Source organism: Dreissena polymorpha, chromosome 5 (assembly GCF_020536995.1).
Source record: "Dreissena polymorpha isolate Duluth1 chromosome 5, UMN_Dpol_1.0, whole genome shotgun sequence".
In the NCBI taxonomy this organism is placed as follows: Eukaryota; Metazoa; Mollusca; class Bivalvia; order Myida; family Dreissenidae; genus Dreissena; species Dreissena polymorpha.
Window position 1 is genome coordinate 110,507,563 of NC_068359.1, and position 16,939 is coordinate 110,524,501.

At 32.1% G+C, this 16,939-nt stretch overlaps 1 protein-coding gene across 1 annotated transcript; it reads right to left on the bottom strand.

Moving 5' to 3' along the window:
- Positions 1–723: 723 nt before the first annotated feature.
- Positions 724–7,436, bottom strand: LOC127832031 (orexin receptor type 2-like). Its single transcript, XM_052357167.1, has 5 exons — positions 6,702–7,436; positions 3,895–4,258; positions 3,482–3,629; positions 2,333–2,445; positions 724–1,432 (listed from the first exon to the last, which is right to left on the bottom strand). The coding sequence occupies exons 1-5, from the start codon at positions 7,116–7,118 to the stop codon at positions 1,254–1,256; spliced, it is 1,221 nt and encodes a 406-aa protein (XP_052213127.1). The 5' UTR covers positions 7,119–7,436; the 3' UTR covers positions 724–1,253.
- Between the last annotated feature and the right edge of the window lie 9,503 nt (positions 7,437–16,939).

Here is a 16,939-nt window from a genome sequence, read left to right on the forward strand (position 1 = left end):
CAACAAGGGTTGCGTTATCTTTAGGGCTGTTGATAGCTGAGGTTTTATGATTAACTCTATTGCTAGTCTGATGTAAATTATATTCCGCCATTCAAGTCCATTTATCTTTTTGTATTGGTCCTATCATATAGTTTCTATTCTTCAAAGATATCAAATAAAATATGTCACACATTAAAAATAATAATAAAAATGGAACCGACAAAGTCGGCTTTTGTAGTTATTATTCAGCTATATGAGTTGTTTTTATTTTGAACAAAAAAACGTATAACAAGTGGATGTCGCCAAAGGATTAGGGATCCTTTTGATTAGCAGGCTACTTAACCTTCGTTACATTAAAAACGGTTTCCTTTTATAATCTGAGTAACTCCAACAGGATGAATGAATCTTATCATGGTTAACGAATAGGGTTCTGAGCTGCTTTCTGTGTGTATCATTTGTGTAAACGATACAAAACGACCGAACCGATGGTATTCTGACATATTGAAAAACTGGCAATCTGGCGCTTATTAATATTTATAAAACATTAATTGTTCAAATGATAAATGTATTAAAGTTGTATATCGACGAAAAATAAAGCTATGTCTCATTTCAATACACGGTCAATTATACAATTTTCCCCGGGAAATTTTTGCTTGAAATCCAGTTGACAAGTTTCCCGATTTGTGTTGGCGTGAGTTCGGATTTACAAGGATATCAACTAAAAATCGACAAGGTAGACCAATCATCGGATTAAATATTTAGTGGTTAACAAAAGCACATGATTGCACAATCGAACACTTGCACAGCAATAAGCAAGACGTTGATATAATTTTCTTTTTACTGGTTAATTCCGCTAGGAGCTTCTTTTCTCTGATCAGGTTGACTTGTTTTCTTAAAGATAATATATACTTTATTGTTGGTAAAAAAGTGCTTACAAGGACAAACTGATTTTTAAGTGTTTTAAAACTCGTCTTTATATTGTGGGGAAAAAAGTGTTTACATATTAAATAATATATACAAACATATCATATAGAAACATGCACATAGATCTATTTACTCTTGTTGTATAAGAATAATATAGAATTAATTACGTTTTGACGGGTGTAATTTACAACAAATGACCATATAAGGAACAAATAAATATAAAATTTGTAAAGCATTCTTAAGAGCTTATGACATAATGTAACCCATATATAATTGTGTTAATTTCGCTTTCTTACCATACTACTTATAAAAGCAACATCGAATAAAGCATCAATAATTATTGTCTTATTTCATGATGGCACGACTTCCGACACCGCCGTTGTTGAGTGTGTCATGTTGATATTCATGTTATTGCCGACACTAAATGTCACCCTGTAATCATTGGGGAACGTCGATCTAAAGCGCTGATCCGGCGTGTAGCATCGGAAGCAGTGCTGTATTTGAGTACGGAATTCTTTCCGGAACTTGTCTGAAATACATGTCATTTACACTGACCATGTTTGAGTTATGTTGCTGTTTGTTCGGTTGCAATATAGAAAATAATAGGTTAGTGTTGATTATAGATCAGGTTTATAATTAGAAAATAAAAAGCACGAGCCTTGGCTTTTTCGTTTTCGTGCCGAGCATGATACACCTGATCTATAATCAACACTAACCTATTATTCTATTTATCCCACTTTTTATTCAGTTAACCTTTTTATTTAAACAAAATTATGTTCATGAGTGTTTGTCGTACTTTGATAATGAGTGAAGTGTAACCAAGGTCAGTGCATTACTCCGCGTTCCAAAAATAACCGCTGTCCAAATATTTTTTTTTAAATCAGACAATCGTTCTGTGACAAAGAGTCGTGTGTTATTAATTACAATTTTATTCATATTGAATTGAAAATATAAACGTTTTATAACATAAATATAACATTAAGTTGTTATATATAAGGAACTACATTTGTTTACAACTTAGCCTAACAAAGTAGCACGTGCCGTTGATTATTATAGATGAAATTTAATAAACGGGGCTTTAATGAACCGAATTCGCTGTAAAAGTGGGATAAAAAGTATTACAAGGGAAGCCAACACAGTTAATGTGCTTAACATTTAATAATGACATAACACAGCATTTGCATATTTTCTTAACTATTACGACGTTTAGTAATAAAACTAGCATTAAATCGGTTAATACAGTTAAGCATCGGTTAGTATGGGTAATGATAATTCTTTTGTTATAAGACGTTTGGGTAAGTAGGTTATTTGGTTGAAGACATCATTAAATATCAAAGACGATACTTGAAAGCGCTCTAGCCTCTAACTGCTAGGTATATGTTAAAAAATTGATTGTAGTACAAACTTAGAATAGACGAGAACAGCTTACCGCTCATAAAATTGTAAATGATGGGATTTAGGCAGCTGTTTAAGAAGATCGCCAGATGTGCTACAAGCGCAAAGTTTTCTATACCTTTCGCATGTTCCGTCACGCCAGCGTACCTACAATAATAGGTGAAACAAATAATAATAAACAGTGTTAAAATGTGTTATTATATTCACAAGAAGTGTCCAACATTAAATCATTACATTTAAAAATAAACATGTATTAGGCAATCAAAAGTTCATGAAAAACTGTAAACTATAAATGGCACAAGCGCGTTAAAGAAAAGAAGTGTATTTATATTAAAAAATAATAACCTTTAAAAGTCCTTCGCCGTTTCAATATTTCGACATAAATAATTTACATTCGATATCATTTTTGGGAATTTCCTAGAGTTTCATGCGGATTGTTGAGTTATGTCAGGATTTAATTTTAGACTACATTTCATTAAACGTTTTGTTGTATAGAAGTTTATACAAAAAATGTTAGCTTTCTTGTTTATTATTGTATGTGTTCCCGTTTTTTTCTTATTCATTTGTATTTATGTATTTAATTTAGCATGTATATGTGATCATTCTTACCCGCTTTATTCGTTTTAAATTTAAGTTTCGGCTAAAAAGTATTCATTTCGTCGCCTAAAAAATATTGTTCGCCTGTATACAAATACACATCGTTATAAGTTACCAGACAATACGTTTTCTTAACAGAAGCCCCGATTTCAAAGTAAAAATGTATTCACCAAAATACGCGTGCATGCATACGTGTGTTTTTTAGTCGAAAAGAAGAGAAAAAAACTCGCATTATGTGCATCCGATAATAGCTATTTGATACGTCTATGAGGAGTTTTTTTTTTATAAAATGTATGTTTCTATGATAAATAAATCTTAACTCACAATGGCCTACCTTATCTTTCTAAAATGTGATAGTTAATGGAATACGCATACGTCTGCTCGGGTGTTTTGAAAATAGAGTGATACTTAATTAGTTGCAATGGGCATTCAAGTATGACTGTATGCTGGATGATGTCGAAACGATTCATCATGCTTGTAGGTTATCCGGAAAAATCTACAAGCCATTACTTTCCGTTCGCTCACTGATAAGCCAAACTGAACAATTTAAATTGCATCATTTAAACGAGATTTATTGATATCTTACCGTAAAACGTTTAACAGATGGTTCGGAAAGAAACAAACGGCGAAAAGAACAACGATGGCAAACAGCATCTTTGCAGCTTTCTTGCGTGATTCAATTTGAACATCGTTGCCATTTCCAGTCCTGTCATTCAACATCGGAGCACGAGTGTCTGTAAAAAGTTTTAAACATTGTACATAGACATATGTTTCCGGCGTTTTAATTCGTAAATATAACACAATTAAATCCAAAACTATTTATATTTTTATGTTACTTTGTGTAATATACTAGTAAGCATAAGCAGACTCGCAGTCGTTTATTAAACGCAAACATTGCTGTATTTTGAACATTTGTATGATATATTAAAATCGTAATTTATGATTCTAAATAAGCTCATTGAATTAAGGGACGTCGACTGAATATGCTTAAACCCTTACGCGATTCTCTTGGTATCCGCCTCGTACACAGGATAAAGGCGATGTTGGAATAGGTGAAACCCATAAGGCTGATAGGGACACAATAAAGGGCAGCAATGAGTACGAACTGCCAGATCATCAGACCCTGGTTACCAAGATCAATTGGATAGCAACGTGTAAACAGTATTTCTTGTGGCCATTCCTTTTCAGTTCTTGCAGCAATGGTTTCAGGCATTGCGATGCAGGCCGAGGCAATCCATATGACAATGATAATGATACGAGCGCGTCTTACGGAGCTATGGAAACGTAACGGATGGCAGATGGCGTACCAACGTTCTAATGATATTGCCGTAAGTGTAAGAACGGATACAGATATCGACGAAGTCTGAAACGAGAAAAAGTATACAAACACGTTGCAGCAATGAATAAAATAAAATGTATTTTTGAGAGCAAATACCAATCTGATTAGTATTTCTATCATCCGAGCGTGCGTTCTATCATCCGAGCGTGCGTTCTATCATCTTAGCGTGCGGCTACGTAAATGAGCAGCCGTCTTGTGAAGATGCATACATTAATTGTCGTAAGAAGCTTTATACTTTTATTATCAAATACCACTTTTTGCATCTTAAAATCATGATGTGTGCATATTTGTTTAGTTTGCCTTCAAATCCCCAATGCCTGCATCAACCAAGGTGGTTGCGTAAATGAGAAATTTGATGTATCGATCCATATATGATTAAAGGCGACATTGTACATGGTCCTCGGCGACATTGTACACATGTCCGTTAGAAATCGTGGCGTTTTGTCTGTATAAGTATTATGCGAATAATTAAGCCATTTGTGTTAGTACATGTACTTTGTCATGATAATCAAAATATCTATATTATTGTATTGGTTAATATAAAATACGTCAGAAATAATAGTTAGATGATAATGTCGTATTATTATAACAGGCACCTATTGTGTGTATACCGAGTAGAATGAGCTGTAGATTCAAGTTAAGTTATAATAAATGCACATGCATTAATTATAACTCAAGTCCAGCAATATAAAGTCCAGCCATCAGTATTATCAAATTTATTCACGCAAATAAGTATAGTATACGTAAAATATTATAATATACATAATATAGATAATGTCGTTACATATGAGTGTAGAAATCGAAAACAATATATATAATTATTCATTTTCTTGATTTGTAGACATGGATGCATGTGATTTGTTAAATGTATGCGATGTCCCAAAAAAGCATATCAAGACATGCAATTGTATGTGATATACAGCAAAGCAACGTTTTACATTGCATAAATTAGCATAGCATAAAGTGACATAACGAAGCACATGTAACAGTGTTTTTCAAATAAATAAATATGAGAAAAAAGTTATTAATTATCAATAACTTTAACTTAAAATTTAATATAAAACTTATCAGTGAAATTTGTGCCCTCGATGTCATCAAATCGCTTGTTAGCTTAGAGCTGCTATGTTATTCCCGCATATTGTATTCATGTTAATATTTCTGTTACCTACGATAGCAAGTAGCAATAAAGAATAACTTATTGTACTAAAATACACAAACAGAATAGATTGTTGGCCTCTAAGTCTTAAATTCCGATGTAAGTTTACCGCTTGTTTTAAGAAGTATTTATTATTTTCGCATGGAGATAGATAAACACCAATTGTTAATCATTTACATGTTAATGAATCGATGGTACTTGAGACAGACTGTACGGAAAAAATGAAAAACGATATGCAAATAAAAAGATTTTAAGCTGTCGTAAAATATGAAGCGGCACTGTATATTCCACAATATATACAATTTAACATTATCTTAACAATAAGTATTATTCATAGCTTAAAAGACGCTAGTTTTTTAAAAAGGAAAATTTGAATAAAAATACTATACTCGGATTTTCTGATCGTTAGTACCATCTCAATACTGCTAGTCTAACCCACGGTGTGGTCATTAATATTTTTGTATCTATTAAGAACATTGCACCTATTAAGTAAGTACAATATTATTGAATGTATTTCATTACATTGTTATTATGTTGTCATTACGGTGAGTTGCACTGCTTACATCAACGTCAGCTGTTTCATTACTCACAATTCAATGTTTTCATTTCATTAATCATTAAAGACTGAAGGATAACGTGTTTAATTAACTTAGTTAATACATTTTTCCATACTTTTAGAAGCTGAAAGATTAAGGAACTTATTCTTTAACATTCGGGAGTCTTGGGTTGTAAAATGTACGGCGACTTAGGAAAGTGGATAGTTAATATACATAGATATAGCGATAACCTACGATATACAATATGCTTTATTAACATATCAAAACAAATAAAAAGATTCTTTGCTATATATATATATACAACACGTGACACAAGAAGTAAGGTAATGCAAACGTATTTAGATGCAAGCAAGCCAAAGAGAAATCATCAATCACTGGATGAATGAAATCATTAGTGAAGTGCAAATAGAGTATGCATAAGAAAAGTAGGGAATATTAATAAGATGGCAACCACAGACATAAGCTCTTCTCTTTGTTTGGCTTTTAGTATAATTATCAAAACAATTGACTAAACATTCAATGAAAATCAGGTAAATACTTTTGTCGTTTGATTCATCATTTATGTATTTGGTAGTAGTGGTGTTTTTGTTTTCATCGTTTACATGCACATCGGTATTGTTATTTGCAAACAAAATATTGCATACAAATTAAAACAGTTGTTCTTAACGACATATGATTGTTGTTTGTCCAATAATGTGTTTAAAAGTGCCATTCCGTACCATTATTAGTAGTATTATGTATATAAGCTACTCACCATTGTAAATTGGTTTACTTTACATACGACATCACCAAAAAACCATGTACATGTGACGTCAACGAGCAATGTCATCGGAAGACACATAATCAAAACTGCGATATCTGCGATGGCAAGATTGACAATGAAAATGTTCGTCACCGTCCGCATGCCTCTGTTGCGCCATATGACAACACATACAAGGGTATTGCCGATAAGTCCGACTACAAAAGATATTATATATGCGATAATCAGGAACCATTTTCCAGTATCCGGGTATATTCCCTCCGTGAACATGTAATCAATGTAGACATCCATTGGCATACACTTGTCATTCAAATCACAGTTCTGTGTTGACTGGTTGGTCATGTTCAAGACAACGTCACTCGTTATATTTGAGCTGTATTGTTCAAAACCGTCAATACCGTCAAACTCCATACTGTAAACTTTTTATTAGATTAATTTGCGTTATATATAATGGTTTGTGAAATATAATTAGATGTATGCACGTTTGTCCATAAATTGTTATTACTAAATAAATAAGACATAAGGATAGCTTCAGAACTTAAGCTGCGTAATAATACTAAGTTTTTAAAGACCAGTGTATTATTCCAATAAAATACAAGGCTTTGTAACAAAAATAATTACACCAAACGCATGGATGCGACACGAGCTTATTGCAACATCATCATTGGTTTCAGTAATCCAATCTCCAACTCTTTCAATAAATAAATCCTACGTCCTTTAAACCTGTAGTTCTCCTAGGCGCGTGCTACGATTCCAATATTTGTATTCAGTTTCCAGAACGTATCTTGCGATAATGGTAAATACAAACCGATCGTTCTCCTTACGCGAGTTTCGTCGTTGCGATTTCGCTGGGATTTACCATTAAAACACGGCACTGTTCTTCTGTAATGGTGATATTATGACCAGCAGTGACCAAAATTGGTTTTTAACATTTATAAGCTGAAGTTACGACGCAATGCTTTCAACACTCTTCTGTTTTAACCGCCCGAATATTAATTTTTGGGGGCGCAAATGGTGCTTTATCTAAGATGATCAACTTATTTCAGATCATTTAGAAACATACACGGACGTATATAAATCAACTGGGATGTTTTGTTTTTCGGCGAATACTGCATGAGGCACAATGAAAGAAGAGTCATTCTGCATTATAAAACACTAACAACAGTGTTGCACTTATGTGATGATATGCATTCTCTCCTTTAAAGTATGTATCCTTTAACCAAAATTGCTCTTTAAGTTCAATTTTGAAATAACACACTAGATAATAATGATTTTAAAGCCTATGCAGTTTAAGTATTTCTATGAAAGATCATTAAAAATACTAGATGATTAAGGTTAATTATTGGTTGTTTTTAAATCTGTTTGATTTTCAGGAACATACTTATGCAAATTTAATTGTAACTCTGTGTGTGAAATCGTCAATTGGTTGACCGTAAACGTTCGTTTTATAACGGTTAAAGCAACTGTTTCCCAAAAATAAATCATACCAAAACGGGTTTGTAAGTATTGGGAACGACTTATTAAGGCGATAGAATGAGTTGTTAAGTCATGGTAACGTCCTAAATAGATAAGGCCAATGTCAACCTAGGCATATTCATATAAAAAAACTCTTAAATGGATACAGGAACGGTAGCTTGCAAAAGTTGTGAGACTTGCATCAGTTGTACGATGCATCATGTGTTAAATAACCTCAGTATTTGTGTTTTTTTATATTTTAATCGCTAAATTTAAAACTGTAATATTCATCGGAACGGTTTGTGTAATATTTTTGTTTAATATGCTCCAGACAACACACACATGATTCGCACTTTTTGATAAGCTTTTTGTCCGTATTCGTCGGCTCGCACATGCAAGAGGGCAACTAGGACTGGGTATTTGATTAAAACATACTATAGGTAACATTTAATTTAATGTATGTACGTCATTATAGGACAAATACATTTGAATGAACTTCCTCTTCAATATCATTTAGTATTTTAAATTGTATACACAATTTGTATTATAAAAACCCTAATGCACTTATCGACATAATGTTTGTCAACGTGAGTTTACACCTGGGATAATAGTATCGCAACAAGTTGTAAGATTACAATTATATAGATTATAATCTTGCGGTATGTTATTATCACGAGTAGTATTTGAAAATTTTACAGAATCAAGGTATACACATGGGACATTTACTATTAGGTACCATATTATGACTGTTATGGTACAAGCACCATATCATGACTGTAATGGTACAAGCACCATAACATGACTGTCATGGTACAAGCACCATATCATGACTGTTATGGTACAAGCACCATAACATGACTGTCATGGTACAAGCACCATATCATGACTGTTATGGTACAAGCACCATAACATGACTGTCATGGTACAAGCACCATATCATGACTGTTATGGTACAAGCATCATATGATGACAGTTATGGTACAAACATAATATGATGACTGTTATGGTACAAGCACCATATCATGACTGTTATGGTACAAGCATCATATCATGACTGTTTTGGTACAAGCACTACATCATAAAAACGAAAGAGACAATATGTGTCGTGTTCTGAAAAAAAAACTGGGCATAATGCTTGTGCGTAAAGTGTCGTCCAAGATTAGCCTGTGCAGTCAGGGACGATACTTTCCGCTTTTATGGAATTTTTTGTTTAGATGATACCTCTTCTTAGCAAAAATCCAGTTTAGGCGGAAAGTGTTGTTCCTGATTTGCCTGTGCGGACTGCACAGGCTAATCTGGGACGACACTTTACGCACATGCATTGTGCCCAGTTTTCTCAGAACGCGACTCATATTGATGTTGAAATGTGTACATTACTTATACATCTTCTTTCAAGTACGATTAACCCACGAAACATTTTTATCATATTAACATATTATTCACGAAATTATTCACTGCAAATATTTAGTTGCTTATCTTTCTCTTGCGTATCACACATATTATCGGCGTCAATTTCCTGACACGTGTTTCGTGGCTGTAACCTCTGACTGGTCTGTAATTGTCCATTAGTGCATTTGAGAGTGCACGTATATTGAGTAAATAATATGTTATATAGTTGCTGTACTCGGATGTTTGTTTACATCATGGCATTGTCTTCGTTTTTTTCTTATTCCCACAATATGATTGAATTTAAATTGTCATTTTTCTGTTTTGCTACGACGGTTTTACGGGGTTTTGTTGTTTTTTACGTGTCTTTCATAACCTATTATACATTCGTTTTGAGATTTAAACCGATATATAGATTCGTATTTATGTTATTCGTGTTATGAATTCAAAACGCATATTATCGCATATAATATCGCATAAGATTTTGGAATGATAATTATGATGGTTAGTAAATTATATTAGTGTTTATTGCTTAGTATTTCGAAAAATATACTATATATTAACATTGAACAGATTCTTGTACTTCTAACATGATTATGCAATAAAACAGTTTTATTAAATAATTCAATTTCTTAAGTGTTGTTTATGTTTAAATGGATTTACGATTTAGGCGGTGCTTTAATACAGTTTTTTTTACCAAATACATAGGTAAATGGAACTTAATGTTAAACGCTAAATATAAATGGCAGAGGGTATTCATACATTTATATCTACATGCAAAATATAAATCGGCATTAATTGTAAAACCATGTATCTACGAGGCGTATCTATCAATCTACTTGACCATCGATAATTAACTAATTAATTAGTTTATACCGTACACCGAATCTCAATTCTAAATGTTTCAAAGTCCTTGATTATAAATTAACGGAGTTGGTAAACATTTGGCACATGAAGTGATTTTATCCGACGCTATAAGAATTTTAAGTTGCAATTATACAACAGGCTAAATCACTCATAATGTCACAAAATGACACAATCTTTAATCGTCACTGCACAATTGGAATGTAAAATTGATAGCCAGTTAAATACAATAAAAAATGCATTTAATAATTATTACCAGTTTTCCAGTATCATGCGGTTTGTCTCATTGCTTTGTAACAGATTGTCTAAGAGACATAAACAAATAGTTCCATGTCACTATGGACAAAATGATCTAAAGTAGCTATAGCGTTGCAATTAAGAACAATTAAGTGTAGAAAGTTCACAAAAATTCCAAACCAAATAACAAATGTCTGAAATACAATAAAAATTAAATCCGGAATGGCTAACAATGACATCCGGAAAAAATATTGTGTTTACCTGTAGGTTTTCAATAGAAGCCTACAAAAATGGATATATTTTAAGTGCAATGATTGTTGATCTGCGTTGTTCAATGTCTGTGTGAGCTGTGCGGTGTAGTGCAGATAGGCGGGAAGATATAGCTATGTTAGATTAAACTAAAACAAAGCATATACGCTACATTAAATAACCGTAATAACTTTTACTATTTCTGTACTATATATTTACTAAAATTATATTTACACCATACGATATATATCACGTAAAACAGAAGCAATATTACAGTGTCTTTAAAGTTCTTAAGATAACAATATATTAATATACACACTACCAACTAATTTCCATACGCAAGTTGTAAATAATAATTTATTAGCAAAGTGTATCATATTTTAATTAGCGAATCTATTGTACAACCGCCCATCTTGTAAATTAAAATTAAGTTAGACAGTACATGACTATTTATAGACAATTATATTTATGGAGCATGATATGTACAGACCATATATACTTTTTTTATCTTTTTGGTCGTTCATGCGCAATACATATTGTAAACAGTTTGACAAAAAGTCTACTACGAATATTTAAAATTATGCGTGAAAATAGATATTTGAATAGATGCTTAAAAAATAAATTCCAAAATGCGCATATCTTTTTTTATAATTTACTTGCATGCTTTAATTAGGCGTAATGCCTGATCACATTTTCTTGATTGGATTCAGTCACTTAAACTTCAAAATACTTTACTGCATTGAATGTTAAAATTTTCAAACCTAGAAGATGACACATTTGACGAATAACTTAAAATACTGTTAGCACACAACACATAAGTACTTGAAATCTCATAAGACGACTGTCATGACTATATTGGCGAGCTGATATTTGACTGGCAGTTTGCTGAACTGTTTGATCATGCATGCGCTTGCACACTCATTGAATGTTAAACGAACAGTACACTTCATAATTATAAACCAAATCATGGTATCCTTAAATCAACCCTGGGCATGTGATTGTAAATACAAAATACAAGTATAATTCTGCCTGCTCACTTTAAATGTGGGACCAATTTTTTCTTTATTAAAACACAGTTCAAATATAAATTACCAGTTTCAGTGCATCAACAAAGAGCTGTTCGTTGTATTCTCATGTACTTATGATTTAACGAAAGCTATCATCCATTGATGCATGTGTATTAACAATTTTTCTTAATGGCTTTACGGATGATCGTTATAACATTTGCTAACTCGGCGTCACTTATTAAAACCTCCAGGGATTTGGTGCTTGCAATGCTTGTACACATTTTAATTTCGATAAAACACAGCATTTTAATAAAATTCTTACGTCGCGTCGAAATGTCCGCCTTCGTATTTCTGGGCGGTCTTTTAGTTCAAATTATGTTGACATTTTGGGATTTAATAAAAACAAATAATTTATACTTATCATTTACCATGTTAAGAATACTCCTTATTTGTAAGTATTCGACATGGTTTCATTAAAGACGCATGTGTCAGAGTGATCATCTTGTTCATGCAAAAACGTCTGCGTTTTTATTTTGTACTGAAATTTGAATTTGGCTGAGTCCGAACTGTTGTGGATAATGTTTTCGTTGTTCAGTGTTCTTATGAGGCCGCGATGCGAGGCCGCGAAATTTCTGATAAGTATGCATTGTTTCAGAAATGTTGCAAAATATTGTGTGTTTTTTTCGATTTATGTCGAACTGTAAATTCTAGAGACGAGTCGTAAAATTGCTTAAAACACAGGAACGAATATCTGTTTCTTTATCTTAACAGAGAATGAATCAAATTTCCGATCTAGATCCGCTTTCTGAAAGGTTAAATCAAATATACGGCCACTATATTAGCCAAGCGATTGCATAATTCATTTGGGATATGTCTCCGTATTTAAGAGCATTTACATTGTCGTCCAATATTACTTTGTCTGCTTGACGAACGAGTTGAGAATTTAAAATAATCAAGAACATTTCCTCGAAGAAAAAACTTATCTTAAACACGTTATCGGTTGATGATCAAAATAAGTTGATCGCATGGTGGTTGCTGCCATATAAAAATAATTTGTCATGATTTAGGAAGTTGTTGAACAGGAACGAAAGACAAGCGACAGCAGAGTCAGACATTGTATTAAACACAAGTTATCATCTCATTTGTAAATGATAAAAAGTTTGTCGTACGGTGCCTGAAGCCATATATATATATATATATATATATATATATATATATATATATATATATATATATATATATATATATATATATATATATATATATATATATATATATATATATAAATGTTGAAGAATTAAAAGTTCTTTGCTAGAAAGTTTAAAAACGTGACAATGTCCCAAATGTGATTAAAAGGTGTAATATTAAGCGAAACGATTTGAGATGTGTATGGTTGTATAATACAAAACATGTTGTAGATTGTTTTCTTATTTTTTATAAACTAAACATTATTTAGTTGAAAACATTCAGTTTTAGTGTCTGTAAAGTCCCAAAGTTTTCTTGAGCTGTGAGACATTTGTCCCACATTGTTTGATAACTCGCCATAGCACGTGCGTGTGTCTCCTCGGGTTAAGGAGGCTCAAACACATGTCGACTTAAGTCGTAATGTCTATTTTAAGGACCAGAAGCGGTCCTTAAAAAAACATTTCAGATCCACGGAAGATTTATTTCAATCAAAATTGCACAGGGATGTTGATTTGTTTTAACCCATTTACTACGCGTCAAACAGAAAATATATATTGAAAAATGTGTTAAACAGTATTAAAAAATGAAAGCAATTAAGTATAAACACATTTAATGCTAGGGACATTTATTAACTTTCAAGTAAATATTGTGATCATTCTCATTTAACTGTTACAATATCAAGTATCGCTCAGAAGGCAAACACATGTTTCTGTATTCTTAGTATCACACGAAAATTCATTTTAAGATAAGCAAACATTTTTTTATTTCTTCCATCTGCAAGTCTACCAGACAACTGGAGAAATTTGTTTTGCCAACGCTGTTCCCTTTTTGTGCCAAGTAGTCAGTAGATAACATTCATGAAGCCTCTTGTATTCGGTGAATGGTTGTATTGTTTACAAGAGAAATCATTGAAGACTGACATGTTTCATTTGTTAAACTGTTGTCGAGTTTGTTCATATGTTTTATTGTTTGTTGTTGACCAGTTTCCTGAAACTAATAAAACTAAAAATGTAAGTAAACTGTTGATTATTTATTACACATAATTGCATTTTGTGATTGTATTATTATCAAAAATATTTTATTTTCAAAGTTAAATGTGCGAAATTGTTCTTCGTTATGAGCGTTCTTTACACAATTGTTTCAAACTAATTAGGAGTTATCAGCTGGATATTCGCCTCTGTGTTTTTTATTTTGTTTTGTTTATGTACGAAAAACGGTGTTTATTCATTAAAACGCGCTCTTCATAAAGATGTAGTACCGGTATTTGTGTAATGCCTGATTATTCTAAAACACTAAACTGTATTGAGGTTCGGATGCTAATTCTTTGTATGTATAACGAGTAATATATATTTTATATGGAATAAGGCTACAAGTCTTATTTACTTATTTTCTTCATTTCAACAGTTTGTTTTTATGTCGCACATCCTTAATCGTTTGCTCATGAACGATTTATACTTCGGTTTTAAAATTAAGCCATTCGCACAGCTTTGTTTGGTTCTCGAAAGTGGCATAATGACGGAAAAGTTTAGCGTTTAATTATCGTCGCACACTGTCAAGTCCCAATTACCTTAAATATTATTACTAAATAGTCCATGAATGTTAAGAAATTTACTTCAAGAACAGTTTAATTCATACAATTTAAGGAAAATGGCACCAATTAAATTCAGTGAAAGCAATAATAAATACAGATGAAAAATAAAAAATAAAAACAGTCATTCAATGATTCAATTAATACACAATTGCTAAAATTTGAAATAATTGCCATATTTGCTTTCCGTTTGAACCAGAATAAAAAACGCTTAAGCTATTCACAAAGTCATAATCCATATGGCGCACCGTAATGTCAGACGAATAATAATGCATTTCCATACTATTAATGTCGACCTATGGATTGTTTAAAATGTACTTTTCCCAATGTTTCCAAAAATATTATAAATGTCCTAATGTTTGATGATGCGGCGACAACATACACTTTTTTCTTGCAGATTTCTTCCGCGACGTTTGACGCTTTTAGTCTGTGTACCTTACTTGGTATTGGAAAGGTGGATAGCCTTTACTTTTGGAAAATGATGGATTGTCAAATCAGAGAAAGGGCCAAGGTATATATTAACATTTGGGTTTAATGAAAAATTCTCGCGAGGATAGGCCTATATTAAAAGGCACAGACTAAGCCTTGAATATGTTTTGAAATTCTGTTTTTATTATTGCAATGTCAGATACAACACGATGCATCCCTAGTCAGTTAAGCAATAACACATCTGTAGTGTAGGTTCGATACTGCTGCATACATAGCAGATAGTCTAATGTCATATTCGCTCGAGATAAATAATACAACATATGGGTACGCACGTTTCGTTTCGTTTATTAATACTCTCACCACATTTGTTATGATGTGAACACGAGGTATAAAGGTGAGTTGCAAAATAATTCAAGTATAGGTCAAGCTGTATGGGTAAGGTAACACATACAATATTATTGTACAACACAGTTACTAGTATGATATAAACAAACAGCATAGTACTAGATCAAATCCAGATAATATTTGTATATAAATACAAGTACAAATGCAGCAAGAAAATAAGGATTCAACGACATTCGGTATGTTATCAACAGTATATATGTTATAAGCATTACATTAAGCTAGCATCAAAATTATTTTTAAACAATATCAGACAGGTGTATTTTTAAAATAATCTAAAATAGTCTTTATAAATTTTACTAAATTACACAATTTTGATCTATCTTTTTTATTCATGATTCTTTTAAAAAGTATTGCATTTTTGGTATTATGTTTAATGTATGGGAGTAGTTGCTGTCGTTGGTTTGCAAAGAAGGATAGTTCAAAATGTAATGGAATGCATAACCCATGTCATTTAATTACACAGGTTTCACACATTTATGTTTTTTTACGAAAAAGAAAATCTAAGCCTTATGTTTGGCACACCCATAAAAGCATCAGTATTCCATTGATAGGGGACAAATCCAATATTTATGTACATAAACTCGTGTACAACGGCAGTTAAATGGGGACCTAACAAACATTATTATGTAGTTTATTTCGCATTAATTTGCTAAGACGTTATAAAACTGTTATTTAATTTTACAAAACCTTGTCTTAATTTTGAATTTACAAAAACGGATTTGGTGAAGCAATTCTTCATATGATTTTACTCTATACGTACCAATATTTAGTAAAAGTAATATTTATATATATAATAATTATATATTAAGTCCGTTTATGCATGTTGATGGATCAAATGTCTGTTTCCTTGTGTAATTTTATAGCAGAATATTTCTAAAAACATATCCACTATTACCCTCTGTATTGCAACTTGGTCAGTACATGTGAGGGCTTTAAGTTTTGTGTCTAAATCCTCATTTTTGTATACATACGAATGTGACAGATAAATAAGTAAATATTTGACATTGAGATGAGGGATGTCTGACCTTTTTCTTTGAGTAGGGATGGGGGCATTTTCATAAGCACCTAAGGTTTATAAGCTTATGCGGATTTTATTTTTCGAAAAACAATTTTCAACCGATTCACTTACAAACGTCATGGCATAACCAACATGAAGCTAGGTATGCTTGCATGTTAACCATGGAAACAAGATGCGAGGTAGAAGAAATATTCCGTACTGACGGTGTATTTGATATCATGATCAATAATCACATTTATTCGCAAATACATTTGAGTAGGACATTTTAATGTATTAGCCTTAACGAAACAGAGCGGACGAATAAAGAACCAACGGAAAGACGAAATTGGTAGAGAAAACAATTATCTACAGTATTGAACAATTGATAGTCGAAGTCAAATTGAAAACAATGCATTGATTATTTAAGACC